General features: G+C 38.4%; 1 protein-coding gene across 9 annotated transcripts in view; it reads right to left on the bottom strand.

The window, feature by feature from the left end:
* Positions 1-4,732: 4,732 nt before the first annotated feature.
* RAB3GAP1 (RAB3 GTPase activating protein catalytic subunit 1) overlaps positions 4,733-23,184 on the bottom strand; it is a 118,997-nt gene continuing 100,545 nt past the window's right edge. For 3 of the 9 annotated variants that reach the window (XM_003363239.4, XM_070240762.1, XM_070240759.1), the window contains 6 exons: positions 11,829-11,925; positions 11,628-11,731; positions 11,377-11,492; positions 9,835-9,937; positions 7,316-7,336; positions 4,733-6,501 (listed from right to left, as the gene is read on the bottom strand). In XM_003363239.4, the coding sequence (XP_003363287.1) occupies positions 6,265-6,501; positions 7,316-7,336; positions 9,835-9,937; positions 11,377-11,492; positions 11,628-11,731; positions 11,829-11,925 (678 nt within the window). In that variant the 3' untranslated portion in view covers positions 4,733-6,264. Of the gene's footprint in view, positions 6,520-7,315; positions 7,337-9,834; positions 9,938-11,376; positions 11,493-11,627; positions 11,732-11,828; positions 11,926-23,184 lie in introns of all 9 variants that reach the window. The other 6 variants (XM_070240758.1, XM_070240764.1, XM_070240760.1 and 3 more) reach the window with 2 other exon arrangements.

Here is a 23,184-nt window from a genome sequence, read left to right as displayed (position 1 = left end):
TCCTTCTCCACTTTCACATAACAAGGGCCCAGCTCAAGAGGACAGGCAAGGCTCTTAAACTGGCGACTGCTTCCTCAGCAGCCTCACTTCTGTCTCTCCTCGCTCCCTGCTCCAGCCACGTGGATAGCGCGTCTGAGAGCTGAGGATCAGCTCCCTAGCCTGGAACGCATGAGGACTCCTGCTGACTTCCCACGCCAGCCCCTCGCCCCGCCAAATCTGCTGAGCCTTTAAACGTACCTTCCTCCATGGATCCTGTGATCAAGGAGGGGAAAAGAGATCAAAAGAAAACATTTGAGGGGATGGTAGGAGATGTCGAAGTCACTCGTGATGGGGCTGTTGGGCTGTCATCTCTGCAAACGCTGGCTGGGTAGACGTGTCCTCAAGTTAAACTGGAGCCTGTATCCAACAGCTAATCATTTATTCCTCCACAGCTGTGCCACTCAATACAGCTAGCTTAAACCACTTGTCTTTACTAAACAACTAGCCACCCTGTACCATGTTGGGCACTTTTCAGATATTATCATGTTTAATTTTTATAACCATCTGTTGGGTACTTAATTGTCTCCATTTTTGCAGAGGAGGAGGTTAGGTACCAGCCTGGCGTCTGGAGGCTGATCAAGAAGGCGGGGATTTGAAAGTGCTCTCTCTGGAGCTCAGCCTATGCCTTTATACCTCAGGCTCCATGGCCTACCACCACCGACGGGACATCAGTCCAGCTGGATGGCTTTTGAATGACACTTTTATGGGTTGAATTGTGATCCCCACCCCCTTTCACAAAAGAAACGTATGTTGCAGTCCTAACCCTGAGTACCTCAGAATGTGACCTTTTTGGAAAGAGTCATTTCAGATGTAATTAGTTAAGATGAGGTCATACTGGAGTAGGGTGGCTGCCAGAGAAGAGACACAGACACACAGGGGAGAAGGCCATGTGATGACAGAGGCCAGGATTGAAGTGCTGCAGCTGGAAACCAAGGAATGCGGAGGATTGCCAAGGAACGCGGAGGATTGCCAAGGATGCCGAGGATTGCCAAGGAATGTGGAGGATTGCCAAGGATGCCGAGGATTGCCGGCAACCACCAGAAGCTAGAAAAAGGCAAGGAAGGATTCTGCCCTACAGGTTTCAGAGGGACACGCTTCTGCCGACACCTTGATTTTGGACTTTAGCCTCCAGAACTGTGAGCCAATACATTTCTGTTGTTTTAAGCCCCTGGTTTGTGATACTCTTTTTCAGCCACAGGAAACTAATACGGTGGTGCGATCTTTTTTTTCTCCTCTGGGAAATACCTTTTACCACAGGCCTAAGTACGGAAACAGTCAACTCCCCAGCTTTGTGCCCAACTAACAGCTCCTCCAGCATGAGCCAGCCCAGCCTGCACGTCTCTCTTACAAGCCATTTGCCCACCTTATTCTGGGACAAAATGAAGACAAACCTGCAAACTTAAAAAAATTAAAAAACACCAAATATTCTATCATGGTTAAGCATGAATAAAAGTCCAACTTTTGTCAACCTGATGTGAAAGAAATGTAACTTCCTTAGAGAGGCTCGCTCAGCTGGAAAGCAGCAGGGGGAGTGTGCCTCTGGTGTCGAGATCTCTGCCAAGAGCTGCGAGGCCCCACGCCACCAAGGCTGGCCTCACGCAGTGGACCAGAGGAGCACACCCCTAGAGACCTAATCAGAGCCTGGCGCATTCCCGTCCTCCGGGTCGGGGTCAATGAAGGGCCCTTCGTTCAGCTGCCTGCCCCGGCTGGTCAGCTCCCCCCAGGAATGCTCCCTGCAGTAGGTGAGACTCTTCATTTGGGGGGATTTACCCATGAACACCTGTCAGACATCACAAGCTGCCAGGGGAAAAACTGCTGGCAAACAAGTCGTGCTAATATGAACTCGCTTTATTTTGTATTTCAAGAACTAGCCAGCCTCACTTCATGGGCTGATGCCAAGCCCCACCTTTGAGAGCTAGAGAAATGCTGGCGGCACTCCTCCAGCTTTCAGGAGCTAAGATTCGGAAAAGTTTTCGTCTCATGGTGCCCAATGACCAAAAATTAAAGAGTCCAGAAGATCCAAACAACAGTGGGGCTTCTTTTGCCATCAAGAGGCATTCATTCATTTGTTCACTCATTCACGCATGCACTCAGCGTTTGTTGAGTGCCAAGCCCTATCCATCACCCTGCGTGCCCAGAACAAAGGAGCTGGCGACAAGAGTGGGGCAGGGAGTAGGGTTAGAGCTGGCTTGAAGCAGACTAGACAGTGGCTTCCTGCTCTTGCCCTCTTCTGTATCCCACCATCCTGCCCTGTGCCCTCCAGTTCTGGGCAAGAATCAGTACAGAGCAACCAAAATGCCACCTGGCTTGGGGCAGAAGTGTTAGGGGATCCAATCTTCCCTCCAGGCAGTCACTTCTCTTTTCTCTGTTCTTTCCCAGTAAGAATTTTATTACCTCTCTCAATGCATTTGTGCTCTGCACACACAGGTACACCAGCCGATTTGTAGTTTTCATCTTATTTGACGTCTCCATGGCATCTGACACAGTTGATCAACTGTGCTGATCACCCCCAAAACTTGCTCCTCCCTCAGTCTTCCCAGTGTCAATGACAGCATCACTCACGCAGTTACTCAGGCTCCTTACCTTCAAGTTAACCTTGACTCTTTCTCACACCCTCCTTGATTCCATCAGCCACTTCTGTCCATTCTGCTTTCAAAATATACACCAAATCGGATCACCTTTACCCTCTGCTGCAAACACTCCAGTCTGAACCACCAGCACCTCTTCCAGCAAGTTCCACCGCTTCTCCCCCTTCCTCTGCGGTGTATTCTTCACGTAGTAGAGTGAAGATTTTTCAAACGTCAGATTATGACACACCCCTGTTCAAAATTCTCCATTGGCTTCCCCTTTCAACCAAGAAGACAAATCCAGACTCCTAAGGCTTTGCATAATCTGGCCCTTGTGCATTTGTCCCACTTTCTTTCCTTCCCTTTCTTCCTCTCACTTCCTCTACGTTAACCACGCTGGCCTTTTTTCTGTGCCTCCAACATACTCAGTTTACTCCCACCTCAGGGCTTCACATTTGCGACACTCTATCTGGAATCATCTCCAGACACTCACAAGGCCAGGTCCCTCACTTCATTCAGCGATCTGCTCAAATGTCACCACCTCACTGGCCTTCCTTCCTCACCTGTCTGAAAAGCGCTCTCCCTCTCCTTAGATAATTTGTTTACACTTAGTGTCCCTTAATGCTATCTCTGTGAGGTCTTTTATCTGTCCTGTTCACTGCTGGATCCCCACTGCCCAGAATACCTGGCACGTAGTTGACACTCAATAAACATTTGCTGCACTAATGAATGGAATATATATATAAATGCTTCGAGTTTAAGAAATTCCAGCCTGAAGAAAAATCTGAATTATGCTGATGGTATAGGAATATATAGATGTGGGAGGGCCCCAGAGCAAGGGCATTTCATGTTGGTTTCATAAGCATTTGTCAGGCTCTTTGCAGCACATTACAAAGCACAAAGGAGGATAAAAAAACACTGATGATATAATTGCTACTCTCCCATTTAGTACAAGATCTAGGACGTGTAATACTTTCTTAGGCTCTCCAATCCATTTGCCCTGTGACAGTGTGGTCTAAAACTCACCAGGTCACTCCCCTGCTTCAAACTCTTCAACCATCCCCACCACCCGGAAGACAAAGCCCGAACTTCTTGCTGTGGCTCACAGAGAACTTCTTGATCTCACCTCAGTTTACCTCCCCATCTTCATTCCTTGCCTCTTTCTACTCTCGGTACCACACTCCAGCCAAATTGAAATGCTGGCTATTCTCCAAAGATACGTTTTCTTTTGTTTGTGAGTTTTTGCCTGCTCTGTTTCCTCTACCTGTAACACTCCTCCAAGCCCTGCCTGTATCAGTTTACTTTCGCTGCCTAACAAACCACCCCAACTCCTTCTTCCTTCTGCAGGCTGCTCTGCATGCCTCAGTTCCCAGCAGGAGGAGAAGGCAAGCCCTAACGTGCAAGTCTTTGTCACACTTACTAATACTCCATTGACCAAAGAAACACAAGGCCAAGTCTGATTGAAGGGGTGGAAAAATTCACTCCACTTCATGGGAACAGCGGCACAATCACAATGAACTGGGGTCGAGCCACAGAGGGCTGGGGGGAATTACTGTAGGCCTCCGCAAGAAACTGACCATACGCCCCCACGTCCTTGTCAGCGCCTGCTGATCTTCTGGTTTCAATCTAGAAATCACCCCCTCTAGAATGATTTCCCGATCCCTAAAGCCTGGGTGAAAAACCTCTCCCCTGACAGCTTATCCTCACTGTTATTGTGTCCATTATGCTCTATTCCCAACAGATGAACCAATTATGCGGCGCGGGCTGGCCCTCCAGCTCACACAGCTGAGTTGTACTCTCCATTTTACCGCGACGTAGTATCAGCTTTCCCTAGCTGACAGGAAGCTCACTGAACAGAGGGGGTGCGTTTTGGTTTCTGTTTTATCTTCACTGCCTAGCACAGGACCTGATACGAAGTAGCTACTTAAACATATCTGCAAAATAACAAACACATAATTATAATACAAGGCAAGTGAGGTAACTGCCACTTTAAAAAAGGCACAAAGAGTGTTCTTGAGACCCCAGAGGACTCGGCCGGCTGCAAATATTTAGGAAGACCCAAGCCAGCATAAAATTAACCGAAATGAGAACAAAATGTCCACCAGATGGGAGAAAAGAGGAGGAAATTGACCAGAGAAAGCAATAGTTTCCTTTTTATTAGATTCACAACACCTTCTTAAAGTCCAACCTCTCTTTGTAAAAAGTTTCTTTGTTACTAACTTCCCCATTAGAAAGCAGACAACCTCCGTGCTTGAAAGATATGTTTTCTACCCGGGACAGCGCCTGGTCCTCGGCCTGCATCTGTGTGGCTTCGCAGCAGCGACCAAGTCCAGCATCTCAGAGAAAAGCACTGAGAAGGCCAGGAGGTAATCAGCCAGGGCCTCCCCTGCTTCAGATACACATATATACATATATATGTGTTCATAGATACACACATATAAGTACACACACTTTTTTTTTTACAAAAATAATGTAACACAGGGTTTACACAGCTCCATTAATTCTTTAAATTTACACAGGCAAGATCTATGCTTCCATATAAACATTTTTCACTTTGGATTAAAGTGGAAATTTTAGGCCTAAAAACAGACTTAAGATTACTGAACAGAGGCCACAGCAACACAGATTTAATAAATCTTGATCATCACATAAGTAGAAATATGCTGTTATTCCTTATGCTGGGTGCTACACATCCCCATCGATTATTTTCATTTTAACTAAATTACAAAAGCAAAATAATTCACTGAAAAGATCTGCTATTCATCACATTAGCACAAATACCAAATTATACTAACAGCATGATAATCTCTGTGCACCAAGACTATATTTCTAGCATATGCTCATCTCTACTTCATTAAATACAGTATCCAGCCAGCAACCACAAAGAAAGAATGCATGCTGTACAGCAAGAGAAGAAGAAAACAACAATTTGCAGGTTATCTTACATGACAACCAAAACTAAAACAAGTAAGAAAAACAAGCCTTACAAGATAGATATAAAACTAATTTGCAGTGACATTTTATATTACAGTTTTATCAGAAGGGATATATTTAGGTCACAGTTATATGGAAAAACATAAACTATGTGAAATTCTAGGCTTTCTCCTAGAATATTCAAAATGCTCATCAAAAGTTAATTAGTACAATAAAGATGGCCCCCAGGTGATTGAATAAACAGAATGTCATTTAAAAACAGATTCTGGGAATAGCTACCACCAAAATATTCAGAAATCTGAGTTAACAGATACTCTATTTTGCATACTTGATACTAATAAATATAACAAGTGTTTATGCAGACTGTGAATGCAAGGCAATAGCCTAAGGGATAGTCACAGAAAAGAATAAATGAACCCAATCCCGCCACAGTGAGGACAGAGAGCTCTTGCTGTTTCTTGGTGTCCCCCACCTCCCCACACAAGGGCCATCTCTTTGGGGCAGAAATCTTTCAGCAGCTCAAGCCCATTCCCTCTGCCCCCAACAAGGTACAACAGGACCCAAGCTTGGCGCCCCAAAGTCCTTCAGATGCTGGTATGATTCTTGATCATTCAACTGGACAGGACCTCTTCATGGCCTCTGGGGTTCTGTCTGGCAGAACCTCCCTCCCACAGAGGGGGTCAGCACTGTCTCTGAAACCACAGATGGGGTCATTCCAGAAGACTCAGAAGAAGGAGGTATCTGAGGAAAAGGCACCTGCGAGTCTGAAATCCTCTCTGGTGAGAACACTGTACATGCGCTGAGGCAGAGCTCGGGAGTAGGGGGCAGGGCGGGGCACAGTGCTGCGCAGAATGAGCTCCCGGCCAGCAGGGGGTGGGAAGTCTGACACCGAGTTCTGCCTTCTTTCTTCTGGGGAGCCAGTTCTCTTCAGTTCCTCCTCTGCTGGAGCCATGGCTGCAGCCTTGAATAGAATCAAATGCTAAATTCACAAGCAAGTCAAATGCTAAACTTAGATAGATGAATAAACATGATAAATACACAAAAATGTTCTATATTACTCAGTAGCAGTCAACTTTGTTATGGGATTACTCAAAAAACACAACGGAGAAAATGCAAGAAGCTTGAAACACTGCATGAGCAGCCAGAGATTACAAATAAATTGGTGACAGAGACAGAAAGGATAACGACTGCCAGGCAATCTGCTGTGAAAAGTGAGGGCCATACTCAGACACCTGATGAAGAGGGAAAATGGAGCTGCACTGGCTTCTACATGTTTCTTCTAGCAATGATAAGTCCAAGTCTGATGTCCTCAGTTCAGCAAGGAGTTGCTTCTCTCCAGAGTCTGGAAAGATTGTTTTTATCTCCATTCTTTTTTAAAACTGGGGACCCTAGTTTTGTTTGCTGGGTGGCTAATGTGATGCACAAGTGAATAGAGGTCCATATAGCAATGGCCACAAAAGACAAGTTCTCAGTATTAAAGGCACCTAGTTTTTCATTAAAATTACCTAAAATACATATTCAATTAGAGCCTTCATTTTTAACTCTGATCACTACACTTCTTTCATTTCTCTGATCGCTATATTTCTTTTACAACACCATCAATTTGGGAAAAGTAATTGCTTTGGCAATGGAAATATGAAATCATGTTATGCTAAACATCAGCAAGAAAGGTATGCCAAATACAGACTGTTCAGGTGGTTAGTCTTAATGACCTCATGATGTTAGAGGGATGGGAAGGAACAAGGAACTATGAGGGACAAAGGCTATTTTGTTACCTCATCAGAAGATTCAGTCAGCTTGAGAAAGGGTGAGAAAAGAAACAGTGATGAAATAGAAACAAGCAAGATGGCTTAAAAAGAGCTAGACAAGAGATTTCAAGATTATTTCAGAGACAGCATGCACTACATTGAGGAACATGATCCTATCAAAAGAATATCAAGACAAACACACACCACATACAACACACCTAGCTGCCAAATTGGGCAGACATACCCCACCACTCATGCATCTGATGGTTCAACAGGTGATGTACCATGTCATTTAATGGGGAAATGATTCAACAGAAATCTAGCTCTTTTACTGAAGAATTAAGATGCTAAAAGAATGCTCATGGCTTGAAAAACAGATAATCCAATGAATTCAAGAACAGGTGTCTCAGAGCTACTCAATTGAGCAAGACTGAAGCAAAATCCAACCAGCGGTTTACTTGGTGAACTCCATTTAAATATATATACCACTGACACATGTAATCACGATGAAGTTTATGAAAATGGGTAATTTTAAGGAAAAGTTTTAAATATATAAAATTACTGCATGTTATAAAAAATTCAGTGAAATTTCATAACTTTTTAAAAAATGTTAAAATCTTGATTTATCAGTAAAATTAACATAAAATGTCAGTTAATTATAAAAAGAAAAGTTGCATGAATAAATCTGAATGGTTTATTTTAGCCAGACATTTAAAGGCTGAATTTAAAAATGTACCAACCAGGTGCTTGATATATGGATTTCACAGTCTGCCAATTCCCTAAAAACATTCACTACAAGGTTTGAAAGTCTGAAATCTTTTAAAATTACATAATGTGGGACAAATGTACAATTTCAGTATCCATTATAGGGGGTTAGCAGCTGTATGATGAGGCCATTGAAAAGATGATACACTCCTCTGTTTACTGATATAGAAAGATAATTATATTAAGTAGAAAACAAGAATAACAAAGTAAATTATATAACATAATCCTATTTTTGTAAAATATACATCTATTTGTATACACCAGATGTTAAATGTTGATGGTTATCAGTGGGGAGTGAGACTACATGATTAATTTTTTCTTTATAATTTTCTGCACTATCCAAATTTTTACAATGAGCTTTTACTTACAGTCTGGGGGAAAAAAGCTTATTTCCATTTGAGGGAAAATAATTTTGCTTAACTATTCAAAACAAGTAAGACTCTCAGCATTAAAAATATAAATACTCTAGATTTTAAATCCTCAACACACAAGTTTTAAAAAAATGAGAACAGCGAAAAGAGTTTTTGCAATCTGAAGAAAATTCATATTGGTGGTAATAAGGAAATGTGCTTGTAAGCTTCTGGCTAGCAAGCTGGAGAAGATATTATAGGATATGAAAACAAACTCACCGGTCTTGGTTTCATGCCAGAGACAAAACCAAAATAAACCAAAGTAAGTACCTATTGTTTTTTAGAACTCTAATTCATAAGGAAATAAAATACTTGGTTTTTAACTTAAAATTCTTAAATTTAGGGAGCTACCTCATAAACAATTTCAGGTTTTAGTTCTTGCTAAAAATTCAGATCAGTATTTTTGGCTATGATTTTTGAATGCATTAACTAGATGTACTCCAGGCCGACTCAGAGATTACAAAGTTCTTATTCCACATGTAGATCCATGAAAATTCTTTTTCTTATTTGATTCTGAGAATTACACCTTCAAAACTGGCTCATTCTAGTGTTAGCACAGTACCAGGTAAGGGGATCCCCGTATTTAGTGTGATTCACAATACTTTCATCAGAATCTTTATTATTAATCAGCCCCAACACAGAATCACCTGCGGGATGCCAGCACCTTTTACCCAGTAAACAACAGCAGTACAGAGAGCATCAGCACAAAGCATAACTGGTATCACCTTCATAAAAATCCAAATTGTAATAGCTTTAGAATGTCAGAAACTTCCATATAATTTTTAAACCTTTACTTTCATGACTAGAAGTAATGAAGATAATTTTTCAAATTAGGCTTTCTTTCTGTGCTGAAGCCCAAGTGTCCACAGTTTAAACATCTGACATCTTGCTCTTCCTAGGAAACCTCTAAAGTTAGATCTCTTCACAATCACAGGGATAGTTAGACTTCCTAACTTCACAAGCTAAGCTCTGAATCCATTTGCAGTACATGGAGTTTAAAATTGGTAAAACTGAACTCCATTCTAATTTGAAAGTAGTAAACATTTTTTCCTACAGCACAGCACTGGCCATTGCTACCAACTCCCTATCAGATTCTCTAACAATGGATTTCAGACCCTTCTAATTTCTGAAATTTAGGTCCTAAAATATACTTATTTTACTTAAACATGTAAGAAAGCAAATGGATTTCAAAGACTCAGAAGTCACTGCTGAGAGCTGTCGTTTATCCAATGCTCAAACCCAATGCCCAGACTTACACTCAGCAGCTGTCTAATCAGCCATGTGTGGGAATCGAAACAGCATCTCACCGAGTAGAGGTCTCGAGAGTAGGGTCTGTATCACAATGATACAGTAATAAGGAATCTCACATACCCTCTGAGCATTCACAAACAGCTTGTGAATGATCCTGCCAGCATGTCCTCTTCCTGCACCAATGACCAACACTTCAGGCTGCTCCAAAAGGCAACTCACAAACCTAGGAGAGAGAGATAATGAAAGGAGAGAAAGCAAGCTGCTCAGTTCACACTGTCAATCCTCCAAGATTAATTCTGTGGACAAATCCTCAAACGATACTGGCTAAACCTACCAAGGCTGGCGTAGAAATGTTATAACAGGATAGAAGGACATTTAGAATTAAAATCTACTCAAATGACAATTTTACTGCCTTTCAACTGTTTTCATAAAAATTTTTAAAAGGCCATCTCTAAGTGTAAGAAGAAATATGTAGTCTATTTCTTTCAGACTTAGAAGCTTAAAAATACTACAGTAAATAAAAGATGGAAAAAAATTTTTTGAGCAACAAAAACCAAGTTTCACTTATATAGCAAAGCAATGATCCGTATTTCTCATTTTTGTTCTTTTAAGGTGTATGAGTGTGTGTGTCTGTGTACATGTGTGTGCTTAAAATATGTTTTTCTGGGTAAAGTGTCAACTGTAAACTGTGATAACGTGCCGTGGAACTACGAGTGGAAAGCACAGACCCAGCGAGTCTGCGCCACCTGCTCGCTAGCTCATCCTGCTGTCTGAGAACGATTCCCTTGGTTAGAGCTTATTCTTCTCATTTCAAAGGAATTTTCAAGAGCAAAGAAGGCTGGGAGAAAATTTCACTCAGATATAAAATTCAAACAAGAACTTGTAAAAGCTATAGCAAATGCCTTGTCATATAAAATTGATTATTTAGCATCAATAATGCCATTTCTCCTGGAAAGGCTGATGAAAATTTTAAAGTTATGACAAATTCAAGCTGCTGAAGTAGCTCATTTGGAAACACTTTATCACATATTAAAAAAACACTGTCCTTTCAAGTACCACGGGGAGAAATGGACAGGGACTCACTGCCAGGCTCTGTTGGTAATGGTGCCAAGTCTCAGAAGGAGGAAAAGACTGATCCAGTCACTGGACTCATCCTGGAGAGGCCATCTGGTCACTCTTTCAAAACATATTCGCAAGGTGCATAGGATGTACACCTTTGCTATCACAAATCTTGTTTAAAATTAAATGAACAACTTGGAATACTAAGCAGAAATACAGTTTCAGAACACCTCAGACTGTGGTTAAGGAACAGAGAGCTGACAGCAAAGCTCTGGGGCACTTCAAGGAACAAAGAGTGAACAGCCCCCCTGCAGGAAACTGCAGGCAGCACATCTCCAAGAGCAAACAAGGACATTCCTAGAAAAAGAGGCCTGGCAGACTTGGTTCTAAAAGGGGGAGGAATGGAAACACCTGGCAAATGCTCAGAATTACAGTAGATGTCAAATCCTATGATAATTACATATTTCTCTGTCTCTACGCAATGCAGGTTACAAATAATATAGAAGTACCACGAATGAATCTCAATATTCTATCAAAATTTTCTCAAGAGAGCGGTGGCGTTTGCCACTACAGACACAAATGAGCTGGTCAAACAGCAATTACCTTTCAAGATCTTCCTTCTCCTCCTCTTGTTCACATCTCTCAGTTCCAAACTTGGCTTTCAGTGAGCGGGCTCTAGCAATTATAGCTTCGACATTAGTAATTTGATGGATGATTTCCTAACAGTGGAAAAGGGAGAGACATATTTAGAAGACAGCAAAAAAAAGCAAAGCCTTTCAAAAATGTATCTTTAAAGTAATTATTGCCAACTGAAGAGAACACTTGGCAAGATCCTGACACTACATCAAACTTACTTCCAATTTCTTGTCTTCTGGATTGGGGAAGTGTAAAACTTTACTGGAATGGGATATCATCTGCTTTATAATCTTCTTAACTGAAGAAATGTTTTCCAGACTTTCTATTTTTAAAAAGATCAAAGCCATCATTAAATAAGTTAGGTAAAATATACTTTCATTTTTGAAATGAACTAATGACTAATCAAATAAGACATTTACCTTCTTCCTTTACCTTGAGTACAGCTGCGTGAATTACACAAGGTAACAGGTGCCTCGCAAGGTCTGCAGGTTTCTGGACTGCTAGATAGTGCAGCACCTGAAGGAGGCACAAACTTAGATAAATGATCACTGCCGTTGTCAAAGAATAAAGCAGCCACTTATGAAAGGAAAAAACATCCTCTGGACCACTGAACTCACATGTGTAACAAGGGTAGAGAAGAGCTCTCTTCTCTTGATGCCCTACTCATCCAAGTAAGTAGCTACTACTCCCAAAGTAAGAACAGTGTTATTGAAAACAACTAAGAACTTCAGTCTTTAATACTGATGCATGTTCTTATAACGTTTTTCTGATTCCATATGTAATACATGCAAATTAGGAAAATACAAAATAAAAACCAACTGTAAATTACACCACCTAGAGATAACAATTGGTAACACTGGGGCATTTTCATTTCAGGATTTTTTAAGACACTGAACATACACGATGTAGTAAGTGAACTAATATTGAGTATGTAACATACAATTTTGTAACCTGCTTTTCTCACTTAATATTTCTAAACATTGCTAGTGACCTTCCACTAATTTTTTTGGTTTGTTTCAGTTGTTTCGGTTGACTTTTTTCCAAAATGGAAATTGTTTTATAATTTTTCTGATTAAAAAAATACAGAGAAGTATGTGCAACACATGGAACTACCTTTAAGCTCATTATTCAACAGCTGTAAAGATAAAAGAAATATAACTTCATAATGTCAGCCTGGCTGATAAATGCTCACAGATTTTAAAAATAAACAAACACAGAGCAGTATAAAGCAAAAGTTCTCCAGAAATTCTGCTTCCTAAGGAACAACACAGTTTTGTGTTTGTCTTCTCAGACTTATTTTTATGCCAATTTAAATGCACGGGTATAGATGCATATGCAGTTTTTTAAAAATTCATAATATGTACAGTTTCATAACTTACTTTCTTCATTTAATGACTTATGATTTTTATTTTTTGGCTGGAGGCTTTTGTGTGGCTTGAAGCTTTTTTGCAATACATCCAGAATATTTACACATAGTTTAAAGAAAACATGAACACCTGTTTAATACACCAACCAGCTTAAGAAACAACATCACCAGTACTTTCCAAGTCCCCCTCCCTCGTGTACCCCGTCCCCCTACAAGGAATTAGGTACTACTCATTCTTTTGCTGTTCTTCATACTTTTCTCACATATGCATGTAGCCCTAAACAATGTGTTGCTTAGCTTTGTCTGGCTTTAATTTTTATATAAATAGAATGTTTCTGGTTATACCCCTCAGTCACTTGTTTTCCATTCAGCATTGTTCCTGGACGCATATATGGTGACACATGCTATAGTTTATTCATTTTCACTGCTGTATTAAAATGCTCCCCCAGTGATGGACCTCCCCCCATTTTTTGGCTATTACAAATAATGTTCTATTATATTATTGCATATGTTTCCTGGTACACATGTAGAGGGATTTCTTGAGGGTATTACCTAAATATAGAATTAGGATATGTACAAGATAATGTCAAATTATTTTACAAAGTGTTTCAACAGATTCATATTCTTATCGACAGTAATAAAAGTTCCCATTGTTGTACATTCTTGTTAACACTTACTATTCCAAATTTTGTTTTCCTTAACTTATAGAAAAACAAATGTGCAAGAATACAAAATATTTATATACCCTTTGCCTAGATTCACCTATTGTTAACCTTTTAACTCATCTATTTCATCACTTCTTTCTCCTCCTCTATATTTGCATACAATACATACATGCATACATTTCTTTCTGAATAATTTGAGAGCAAGTTGCATACATCACGTCCCTTTATCCCCAAATATCTCAGTGTATATTTCCCAAAATTAAGAATGTTTTCTTATATAATCAAAATATAAACTATTTCAATATAAACTAGTTTGATTATATAAACTACAGTAAATTTAACACTGACCAAATACTTTAAATCTAACCTACTATCCTTATTACAATTTTGTCAACTGACCAAATAAACACTACTGTGGCCAGGTGAGCAAGGTTAACAACAGGGATAAGACACATTGACAGCATGTACTCTTGGTATGATGTAATGCAAATGACACTTTACTTCTCTGGTTTTCCTCCCAAAACTACATAACCCCAGTTTAATCATAAGAAAAATACCAAATAAATCCCAGTTGAGGGACTTTTTACAAAATACCAGACTAGAATTCCTCAAAACTGTCAAGGTCAGAAAAACTAGGAAAATCTGAGAAAATGTCACTTCTAAAAGGAGCCTAGAAACATGACTACTAACTGTAATGCAATATCCTAGATGGGCTTCTGGAACATGAAAGCACATTAGATAAAAACTAAGGAAACTGAGTACACAAATGTTGACAGCATTATTCATAATAGCCAAAAATTGGAACCAACACAAATGTCCATCAACCAATGAATGGATAAGCAAAATGTGGTATATTCATACCAAGGAATATTATTCAGCCATAAGATGAATGGAGTTCTGATACATGGTACAGTATGGGTGAACCTCAAAAACACTATGCTAAGTGAAAGAAGCCAGAAACAGAAGGCCACATATTGTAGGATTTCATTTGTATGAAATATCCAGAATAGACAAACCTATGGAGACAGAAAGTTAGTTTAATAGTTGCCAGGGACTAGGAGGTGGGAAAAATGAGGAGTTACTGCTATTGGGTACTGGGTTTGTTTTGGGGGTGATGGAAATATTCTAGAATTAAAGGTGATGGTTACATAACCTTGTAAATATGCTAAATATGTAAATATGCTAAAAACTATGAAGTTTACATTTTAAAGTGGTGAATTTTATGTATGTAAATTATATCTCAATTTTTTTAAACTAAGGAAATAAGAATAAAGTATATAATTTACTTAACCACAAGGGGTGGGGGGGGACTATACTCAAAATGTCAATGTTATAAAAAGACAAACTGGAAAACTGTTCCAGATTCACTGAGGTTAAAGAGATATGACAGCTAAAGGCAATGCATGATCCTTAACTGGATCCTGTATGGTGGTAGGAAAGGTTATAAAAGACATTATTACAGTCAAAGTTACTCATTTTCCCCACTTTGCACACTGTACTCTTAGGAATGTAGACACAGTCCACGCTCAAAAAGAGTAGGGAGTTAAGTTCCACGTCCTTGAGGGCAGAGTAGACTTAGAGTTCTTCTGTAGGAGATTTGTCTGTTCTCTCCAATTTATTTAATCATTTATTTATATCACTAGAGACTCAAGGATGTTTATTTTATACTCAAGTTATAATCCAAATATGACTTGATTTTCTTGCTCAAATCGTTCCAGTGTTAGCCACTGGGAGATCTTTCAGTTGGCTCCTACGTCCCTTTAATATACTCCCACAACTGTACTTTTTTAGAATTGTATTTTATAATTCTTTAAAAAGAACTGCATTCTTTTAAAAATAGACTGTTTCTCATTTTGGGTTTATCTAATATTTCCCCATGACTGGACGTAGATTATGCACTCCTGGACCAAACAGTACATAAACAACATTGGATCCTTTAGATTATCACAACCTGATGTAGACAATCTCCACCTGCCCCTTATTGGTGATATTAATTTTGATTTCTCCACGGTATAGTTAATATTTATTTCCTTGCAATTTGGAAGTAATCTGTAGAGAGACACTTTAAAACCATGTAAGTATGATGTTCTTCACCTAGATTTCCACCTAGATTTTGTATCTATTGATGATTCTTGCCTGAGCCAATCTTTACCATGAAAATGGCTGTAAAGTGAAGTTTGCAGCTCTAACATATCCCCCATATTTATCAGTGATCTTTGTGCTGAAATGCCCTCTCTACTCTCCCAGTTCTTTATTTATCTACTTATTATCAGTGTGGACCCATGGATTCCAATTTTTTTACAGTGGTTTATAATTCATCACAGCCTTTAATTATCTGGAACTCAAATTGTCCAGATTTGGCCAAAAAGAGTCCCTTCAAGCTAGCTCCTTATGAAATGCTCTTTTTTTTAAGCACTTCCTGATTTTCTGACAACACACAATGTTTCACACTCATATCTTCCCTGTAGTCAGCCATTTCTCTGAGGAAAGCATGGCTCCTTTTAGTGAGGAATGTTCTAGAAATCAAGATATATGTGCTTACTGCTACTGGGATGTCACTGCTTCTACACCTCTTCAGAAGAGAGCTAAGAAATATATGCTTATATATATATATATATATATATATATATATATATATACATGGATGCCAACATATCTATCCATATTTTAGAAACCTGTAAGTCCACACCAATACTTCCAATTCCAATTCATTGCCATTGGGTCTTCCTTGCTTTTCTCCATTTCATGTTTGCATCTCACTTCCACAGTGAGAATTCAGGCTTCCAATAACACTAACACATTTAACTACTCATTTGCTCAAACAATAATCCATCTAAACGTTTCAGAAATGCTTCACCCATAGCGCTACAAACAACAAACCTAGAAAATAATGTTTAGGATTTGTTTCCAGTGCTCTACAACCTCCCACTACACCTGACGGCATACAGTCAAACATATCTTATGTGTCCATAAACTCCTTGGCTTAGATCTTCCCTCCCACCCATCTTCCCCCCTTGCAGTGTGTTTATGTTATTCATTTGAAATGCAGTGGGTTTAATTTATCTCAGCATGCTTTCACTTTTAGGTTGTTACCCCTCTTTACATTTTCATTGATTTAATTTTTCAGTATGTACCATTAATATTTTCTGGAAGTCAAAATTATACAGAAAATACACTCTTTCCTTTTTTTTTTTTTTTTGAGGAAGATTAGCCCTGAGCTAACATCAGCTGCCAATCTTCCTCTTTTTACTGAGGAAGACTGGCCCTGAGCTAACATCCGTGCCCATCTTCCTCTACTTTATGTGTGAGATGCCTGCCACAGCATGGCTTGCCAAGCAGTGCCATGTCTGCACCTGGGATCTGAACCAGCGAACCCCAGGCCATCGAAGCAGAACGTGCGCACTTAACCACTGTGCCACCGAGGCAGCCCCCCTACATTCTTTTTCTAAAGTGTTACTTCCTCTTATATTCTTTCTATTCTATCTTTCCCTCCCCCTCCCAACCATTCTGGAACTAATTTCAGTGTTTTCTGCTTTATCTTTACTGAGCTTCTTTTTTGTGAAAATAAATAGATATATGTTTTCTTAATTCCTTTTTTTAAACAGAAAATGAAGCATACTATATTTTTTTTTGTACTTTACCTTTCTCTTAACATATCCTAGAAACTGCTATCAGATAATAGAGATTTTCCTCATTTTTTTTCACGCTACATAGTACTCAATTATGTAGATGAACCATAGTTTATTCAACAAAGCTCCTAAGTTTGGGCATGTAGATAGTTTCCAATATTTTGTAATTACAAGTAATGCAGCAATGACCAACTTAGTGCTGCATTTTTGCACTGTGGAAAACATTAGGGTAAATTCCTAGAAGTGGGATTGCTAGATGAAAGGGTAAATGCATATGTCAATTTTGTTAGATACTGCCAAATTCCCCTCCACAGGCGGCTGTACCATCGTGCCTCTCACCAGTAACGTTTGAGGGCCTGTTGTCTCCTGGCCTCCCTGACTACTTACCAAGCTTTCGAATTTTTGCCAATCTGATGTGTGACAGATGGTTGTCTCCATGAAGTTTCAATTGGCATTTCTCTTATTATAAATCAAGGTGAACATCTTTTGATAGTTTAAGGGTAATTATCCCTTTTTTGGTGAGTTGTCTACTCCTATCTCTTGCCCATTTTTCTATAGTATTTTGGCCCTTTATCTATAATATATATATTCTTCCCAGTTTATTTGTCTTTTGACTTTACTTAATTTTCTTTTTGCCATGCAAATTTTTTATCTTTACACAGTAAATTTTATCAGTCTTATTTTTAATTGCATCTGGGTTTTGACTCCTAATTAGAAATCCTTTCTCTATATCCAGGTTACGAGGAATTCATCAGTGTTTTCTTCTAGTACTCTTATGGTTCCATCTTCAGTCTGTTCTTGTGTATGGTATGAGAGAGAAAGAATTTTATCTTTTGCCAAATTGTTATCAGTTATCCCAAGACCATTTATAAAAAGGGACACCTAAAAAAGGGACAATGATTTGAGATGCCATCTTCATCATGCACTAGATTTCTACATGTATTTATGCACTTTCTATTCTGTTTCATTGGGCTATTTATGAGCCATTACCACATTATTTAAATAGTGAGGCTTTGTACTATGCTTTAATATTTGGTCGGGTTACTGTCTCCCCCTCCCAGACCCCCCCACCCCATAGCTCTTTCTTTTCAATCTATTCTGCAAGCTTTGTAAAATAAGAATTCACCAGTTTAAAATGTACAATTCAATGGTTTTAGGTATATTCACAGAGTTGTACAAGCAAAACCATGATCAATTTTAGAACATTTTCATTACCCCTTAGAGGAAACCCATTAACAGTCACTCTCCAAACCCCTGAGTCCTAAGGTTGCATGTTCATTTTTCCATATGAACTTTAGTATAAACTTGTCTGGCTCCATCATAAAGCCTTTTGGTTTTTTTAATTTGGATTGCACTAAATTTATAAATTAATTTAGGGAGAATTTGCCTTAATGATATTGAGACTTCCTGCCCAAAAACATGGGATATCTTTTTTTTTGTTCAAGTGTATTTTTCAAGTGTTTTATTTTCTTTGTTCAGATTTCAAACATTTCCTGTTAAGTTTATTCCTAAGTATTTTATGTTTTCTTTTCTCTTATACTGAAGAGAAAATGTCATTTGCATCTTCAGAATGGTTATTCTATGTGTATATGAATGTTACTGATTATTGTATATTAACTTTATATCCTGCTACCTTGCTGAATTCTTTTTAGTTTTATCCTTCATGCCTTAGATTTTTCCAGGTATACTGTCACATTATCTACAAGCAGAAAGTTCTTTCTTCATTTTGACTCCTATGCCTCTGCTTTCTCTTTTCTAATTACATTGGCTGACAACTACAGGATAATGTTAAACGGCAATGGAGATAGCAGGCACTCTTGCCTTGTTCCTGACCTCAGTGGGAAAACCTCCAGGGTTTCCCCCATTAAGATGCCGGGTTTAGCATTGAGGTCTATGTATATTGTATCATTTTAAGAAAGTATCTATCCATTCTTATTTTCTCAGGAGTTTTTTTATTAGGAATGAGTATTAAGCTTTATGAAAGACTTTTTCAGTGTATATGGAGATGATATAATTTTCTTTTTAGACCTATTAAAGAAGTCAATTCTATAAACAGATTTCCAAATAATCATCCTTACATTCAGTTAACATGTATAATTTTCTTAAAATAGTAATAAACTCTGTTCACTTAGGATTTTTGCATTTCATTTCTTAAGTATTACGGGTCTGCAAGTTTTTTTTTAATCTGCTATCATTATCAGGTTTAGGTACCAATGTTATAGTTATTTCATAAAAAGAATTTGGAAAATTTCTTCCAATTACTATGCATTGAAAATTTATGTAGCATTGGGACCAACTGGTTTTTCAATATTTAGTTGAATTCTGTGAAATGATCTAGACCTGGTACTTTTTAATGGGGTCATTCCTTAACAACTGTCTCTATTTCTTCTGTGGAAACTGGTCTGTTTACACTTTCTATCTTTACTGGGGTCAGCTTTGGTACACTGTATTTTCCTAAGAAATCATCCATTTCATCTTGGTTTTCAAATTTATATGCACAGAGACATACAAAGTAGATTTTTTTCTTTTAATATTTCTTTGGTATCAATAGTTATTTGCTCTTTTTGTCATTTCTTATTTTGTATATACATGCTTTACCCTTTCATGAATAAAGTAGCTAACAATTTGTCTATTTTGTTGATTAAAAAAAACCAGATTCATTAATTTGATGTTTTTCTGTTCTCTACCTCAGTACTTTCTGTTTTTATCTTTACTACTGCCTTCCTTTTGTTTTCTTTTGGTTTTACTTTGCTGTTCTTCTTCTAGGTTTTTGAGTTAGGAATTTATTAATTCAATACTTTTCATCTTTTTTTCCCCACTGGTAATTCTTTTTTTTAATTGAGGTAACACTGGTTTATAACATTATATAAATTTCAGGTGTACATCATTATATTTTGATTTCTGTGTAGATTACATCATGTTCACCAAAGACTAATTACCATCCATCACCACACATTCCTTTCACTCTCCTCCCTCTCCTCGTCTCCTCTGCAGACATCAATCTCATCTCTGCATCTGTGTGTGTTTGTTGTTGTTTTTATCTTCTATTTATGAGTGAGATCATATGGTATTTGACTTTCTGCCCCGACTTATTTCATTTAGCATAACACCCTCAAGGTCCATCCGTGTTTCTTCTTGATGTAGGTGTTTAGGGCTGTGGATTTTCCTTTGATCACTTCTTAAATATATCCTATAGGTGCTGATATGTAGTGCTTTCCTTACCACTATTTTTCAGAAATTCTATAATTTCTCTTTGTATTTCCTCTTTCACTCAAGCATCATTTAATATAAGGCTTATTAAATTTTCAGATGGAAGGCCTGGTGTTTTCTGTTGTTTCACTTTTAATTTCTAGTTTTATTGCAGAGATCAGAGTATTGGTTATACTTCCATTACAAAACCCAGTGATGCTTTCTTTGTGCCCTAACATAGTATCAGTTTTTGTGAATGTTCCATGTATGTTTGAAGAGAAGATACATTCTCTATTATCAAGGTGTAGTGTTTGAAATATATCTAAAATATCAACTTTATTGATTATCTGGTTTAGATCTTTCCTTAGTTTTGTCTACTTGATTGTCTTGTATTAAGAGTAATGTGTTAAAAGTCCTGTTGTTAGTGCATTTTGATCTGTTTCTCCTTGCATCTCCCATGGTTTCTGTTTTATATAGATTATTATATCTAATGCAAAAATATTGACAACTGTTATATTCTCATTGTGAAATATCGCTTTTAGACTATAAAGCATCCTTGTTTGTTTCATTTAATGCTTTTCTGCCCTAATTCTACTTTGTATAGTATCAGGATCATAACCGCTGCTTTCTTATTGTTTTCGTTTACCTGGAAATCTTTGTCCATTGTTTACTTTGTAGCTTTTCTGAGTCACTGAATCCCTTGTGTACAGCAGAGAGTTTGGTTTTATATGACTATCTTATACTGTGATTATTCTGTGTATAGTGTGATCTTTATTTTGTATGTTTCTCTATTTGGTGGTCTTTGCTTTTTAGCAATTTTTCTGTTGATACTTAGAAAGGTTTACATTTTTATTCTAGTCGATATCCTTGCATTAACACCTTTTATGATGCCCTTAATTCCCTTATATCTTTAACTGTTTTATGCTGTGGTCTGACAATTTTAAATAGTAGTCTCTGATTACCACCTATTATCTGTGTAACAGTCAATGATCTCATTCCCCTTTCCTTCTTCTCTTCCTTTTTTGTCTCTTTTAGTTGCATTCTTTCTACTTTGTTCTAACATACAACTTTTACATATTCTTCTACCCATGTCCCCACCTAGTTTTAGCCTTAGCTCTAAAATTAATTAAGTTAAATGCTCACTATCAGCCCTCTGCCAAAGTTTCCCTAGTCATCTCTTGCTTGGATAAAGTTCATCCTCCCATACAGTATTGTTCAATAAGGCAGTCACTAACCACATGTAGACATTTTAAAATTCAGTTCCTATGTTATACTAGCCACATTTCAAGTGCTCATTAAAGCCACATGTGGCCAGCGGCTACCATTCTGGACAGCATAGCTATAGAAGATTTCTAACACTGCAGAAAGTTCTATCGGACAAGGCAGCTCTGGTGGATTCCTCAGGAAGGGCACACGTGTATAGAGTTATATGTCCAAAAACTCAGAGAGAACTTTTTTATAGCCTCAATTACTTGGACATCTTGGTGGAATATAAAATCTTTGGTTTGTACTTTTCCTTATATTTCTTAAAAATGCTGCTCCACGTTGCCTTTCTTTTGAGAAATCTGACACCTGTATACTCTCTTTCCCCTGTAAATTATTTTCATCTTTTTGCCTGGAGGTCCTTGGGATATTTTTCCTTAATATTTAAGGTCCAGTAATTCTACAGTAATTTTTTGGAGTTCACTACTGCTGGTCAATTCTTCCCCCGTACCCAGTGAGCCTTTTCAATATGTAAACTCAGGTTTTATTTCCAGAAAGTTTTCTTGGATTGCAGTTTTAAATGTTAGTTCTAGTGTTTTGATTTTTCTTCTTCAATGACTCTGATGAAATGATTATTTTATTTTTCCTTTTTTCTCCCCAAAGCCCCCTGGTACATAGTTGTATATTTTTAGTTGTGGGTCCTTCTAGTTGTGGCATGTGGGATGCCGCCTCAGCATGGCTTGATGAGCGGTGCCATGTCCACGCTCAGGATCCAAACTGGCAAAGCCCTGGGCTGCCACCACCAAGCATGGGAACTTAACCACTTGGCCACAGGGCCAGCCCCCTGATGAAATGATTATTATTCCTACATTTCCCATTATTTATACTACTATCTCTCCAATCTCTTTTACTACTTTATCTTATTTTCATTCTCTTGGCTGTTGGGCTGCTTTTCCTTGACGCCTTCTACTAAATTTAAATATGAATGTATTCTCCCTTGGGCCCCTTGTAATTCAGTCTTTATTTTCGATATAGTTGTCTTTTTCTTCTACTCCTACCCTGAGTTAAACTAGCTGTGGTTTCAATTCTTCGTGGGGTTTTTTGGTCCATTTCTGTTCTTCGTTTTAGTATTTCTGATTAAACATGATTTTTCATATCCCCCATGCTTGTTTGAGAATATCTGATTCAGTTTGGAGTGTTATGCCACAATTTTCTCCTGCTTCGTGGTTGATTTTCTAGGAAATGTTCTCATTAGCATTTTCTGGTTTTTTATGGTAGTTTTGTAGGGATGTAATCTGCTCTTTACTCTTCCTGTTCCTAGTCATGTGCCAGTTTGAAAGCACCCTCTTATGCACAGTATCTTTAATGAACAGTGGGGGTGAGGGAGATTGATATGTCTTGTTTCTTTCATTTCTGCAAGATCCTTAATTTCCCCTTATTTCCTTCTTTCCCATCATTGCTTTATCTCTAAGGAGTGTCACTCCTTCTCTGTATATCTGTTTCTTCCCAAGGGAGTATCTCTCTCAATGTCCACTTCTAGTCCTGCCTACTTTCAAGCCCTTCCCCTGTAGGCAGTGCTGTGAACTACCAAGCCCTACCTGTGTTGAGTATTTTGGCAGGCAGTGTTAGGCTCTTTCTTTGTGGGCTGACTCTATGCTCCATCTAAGTCTTCTGTATTTCTTGGTTCTTCTTCTTAAGACTCCTGTCCCTACTTTCTACATCC

The sequence above is a fragment of the Equus caballus genome, chromosome 18 (genome assembly GCF_041296265.1).
Source record: "Equus caballus isolate H_3958 breed thoroughbred chromosome 18, TB-T2T, whole genome shotgun sequence".
NCBI lineage: Eukaryota > Metazoa > Chordata > Mammalia > Perissodactyla > Equidae > Equus > Equus caballus.
Note: the sequence above shows the minus strand (reverse complement) of the source record. Positions and strands in the feature narration are given on the sequence as shown.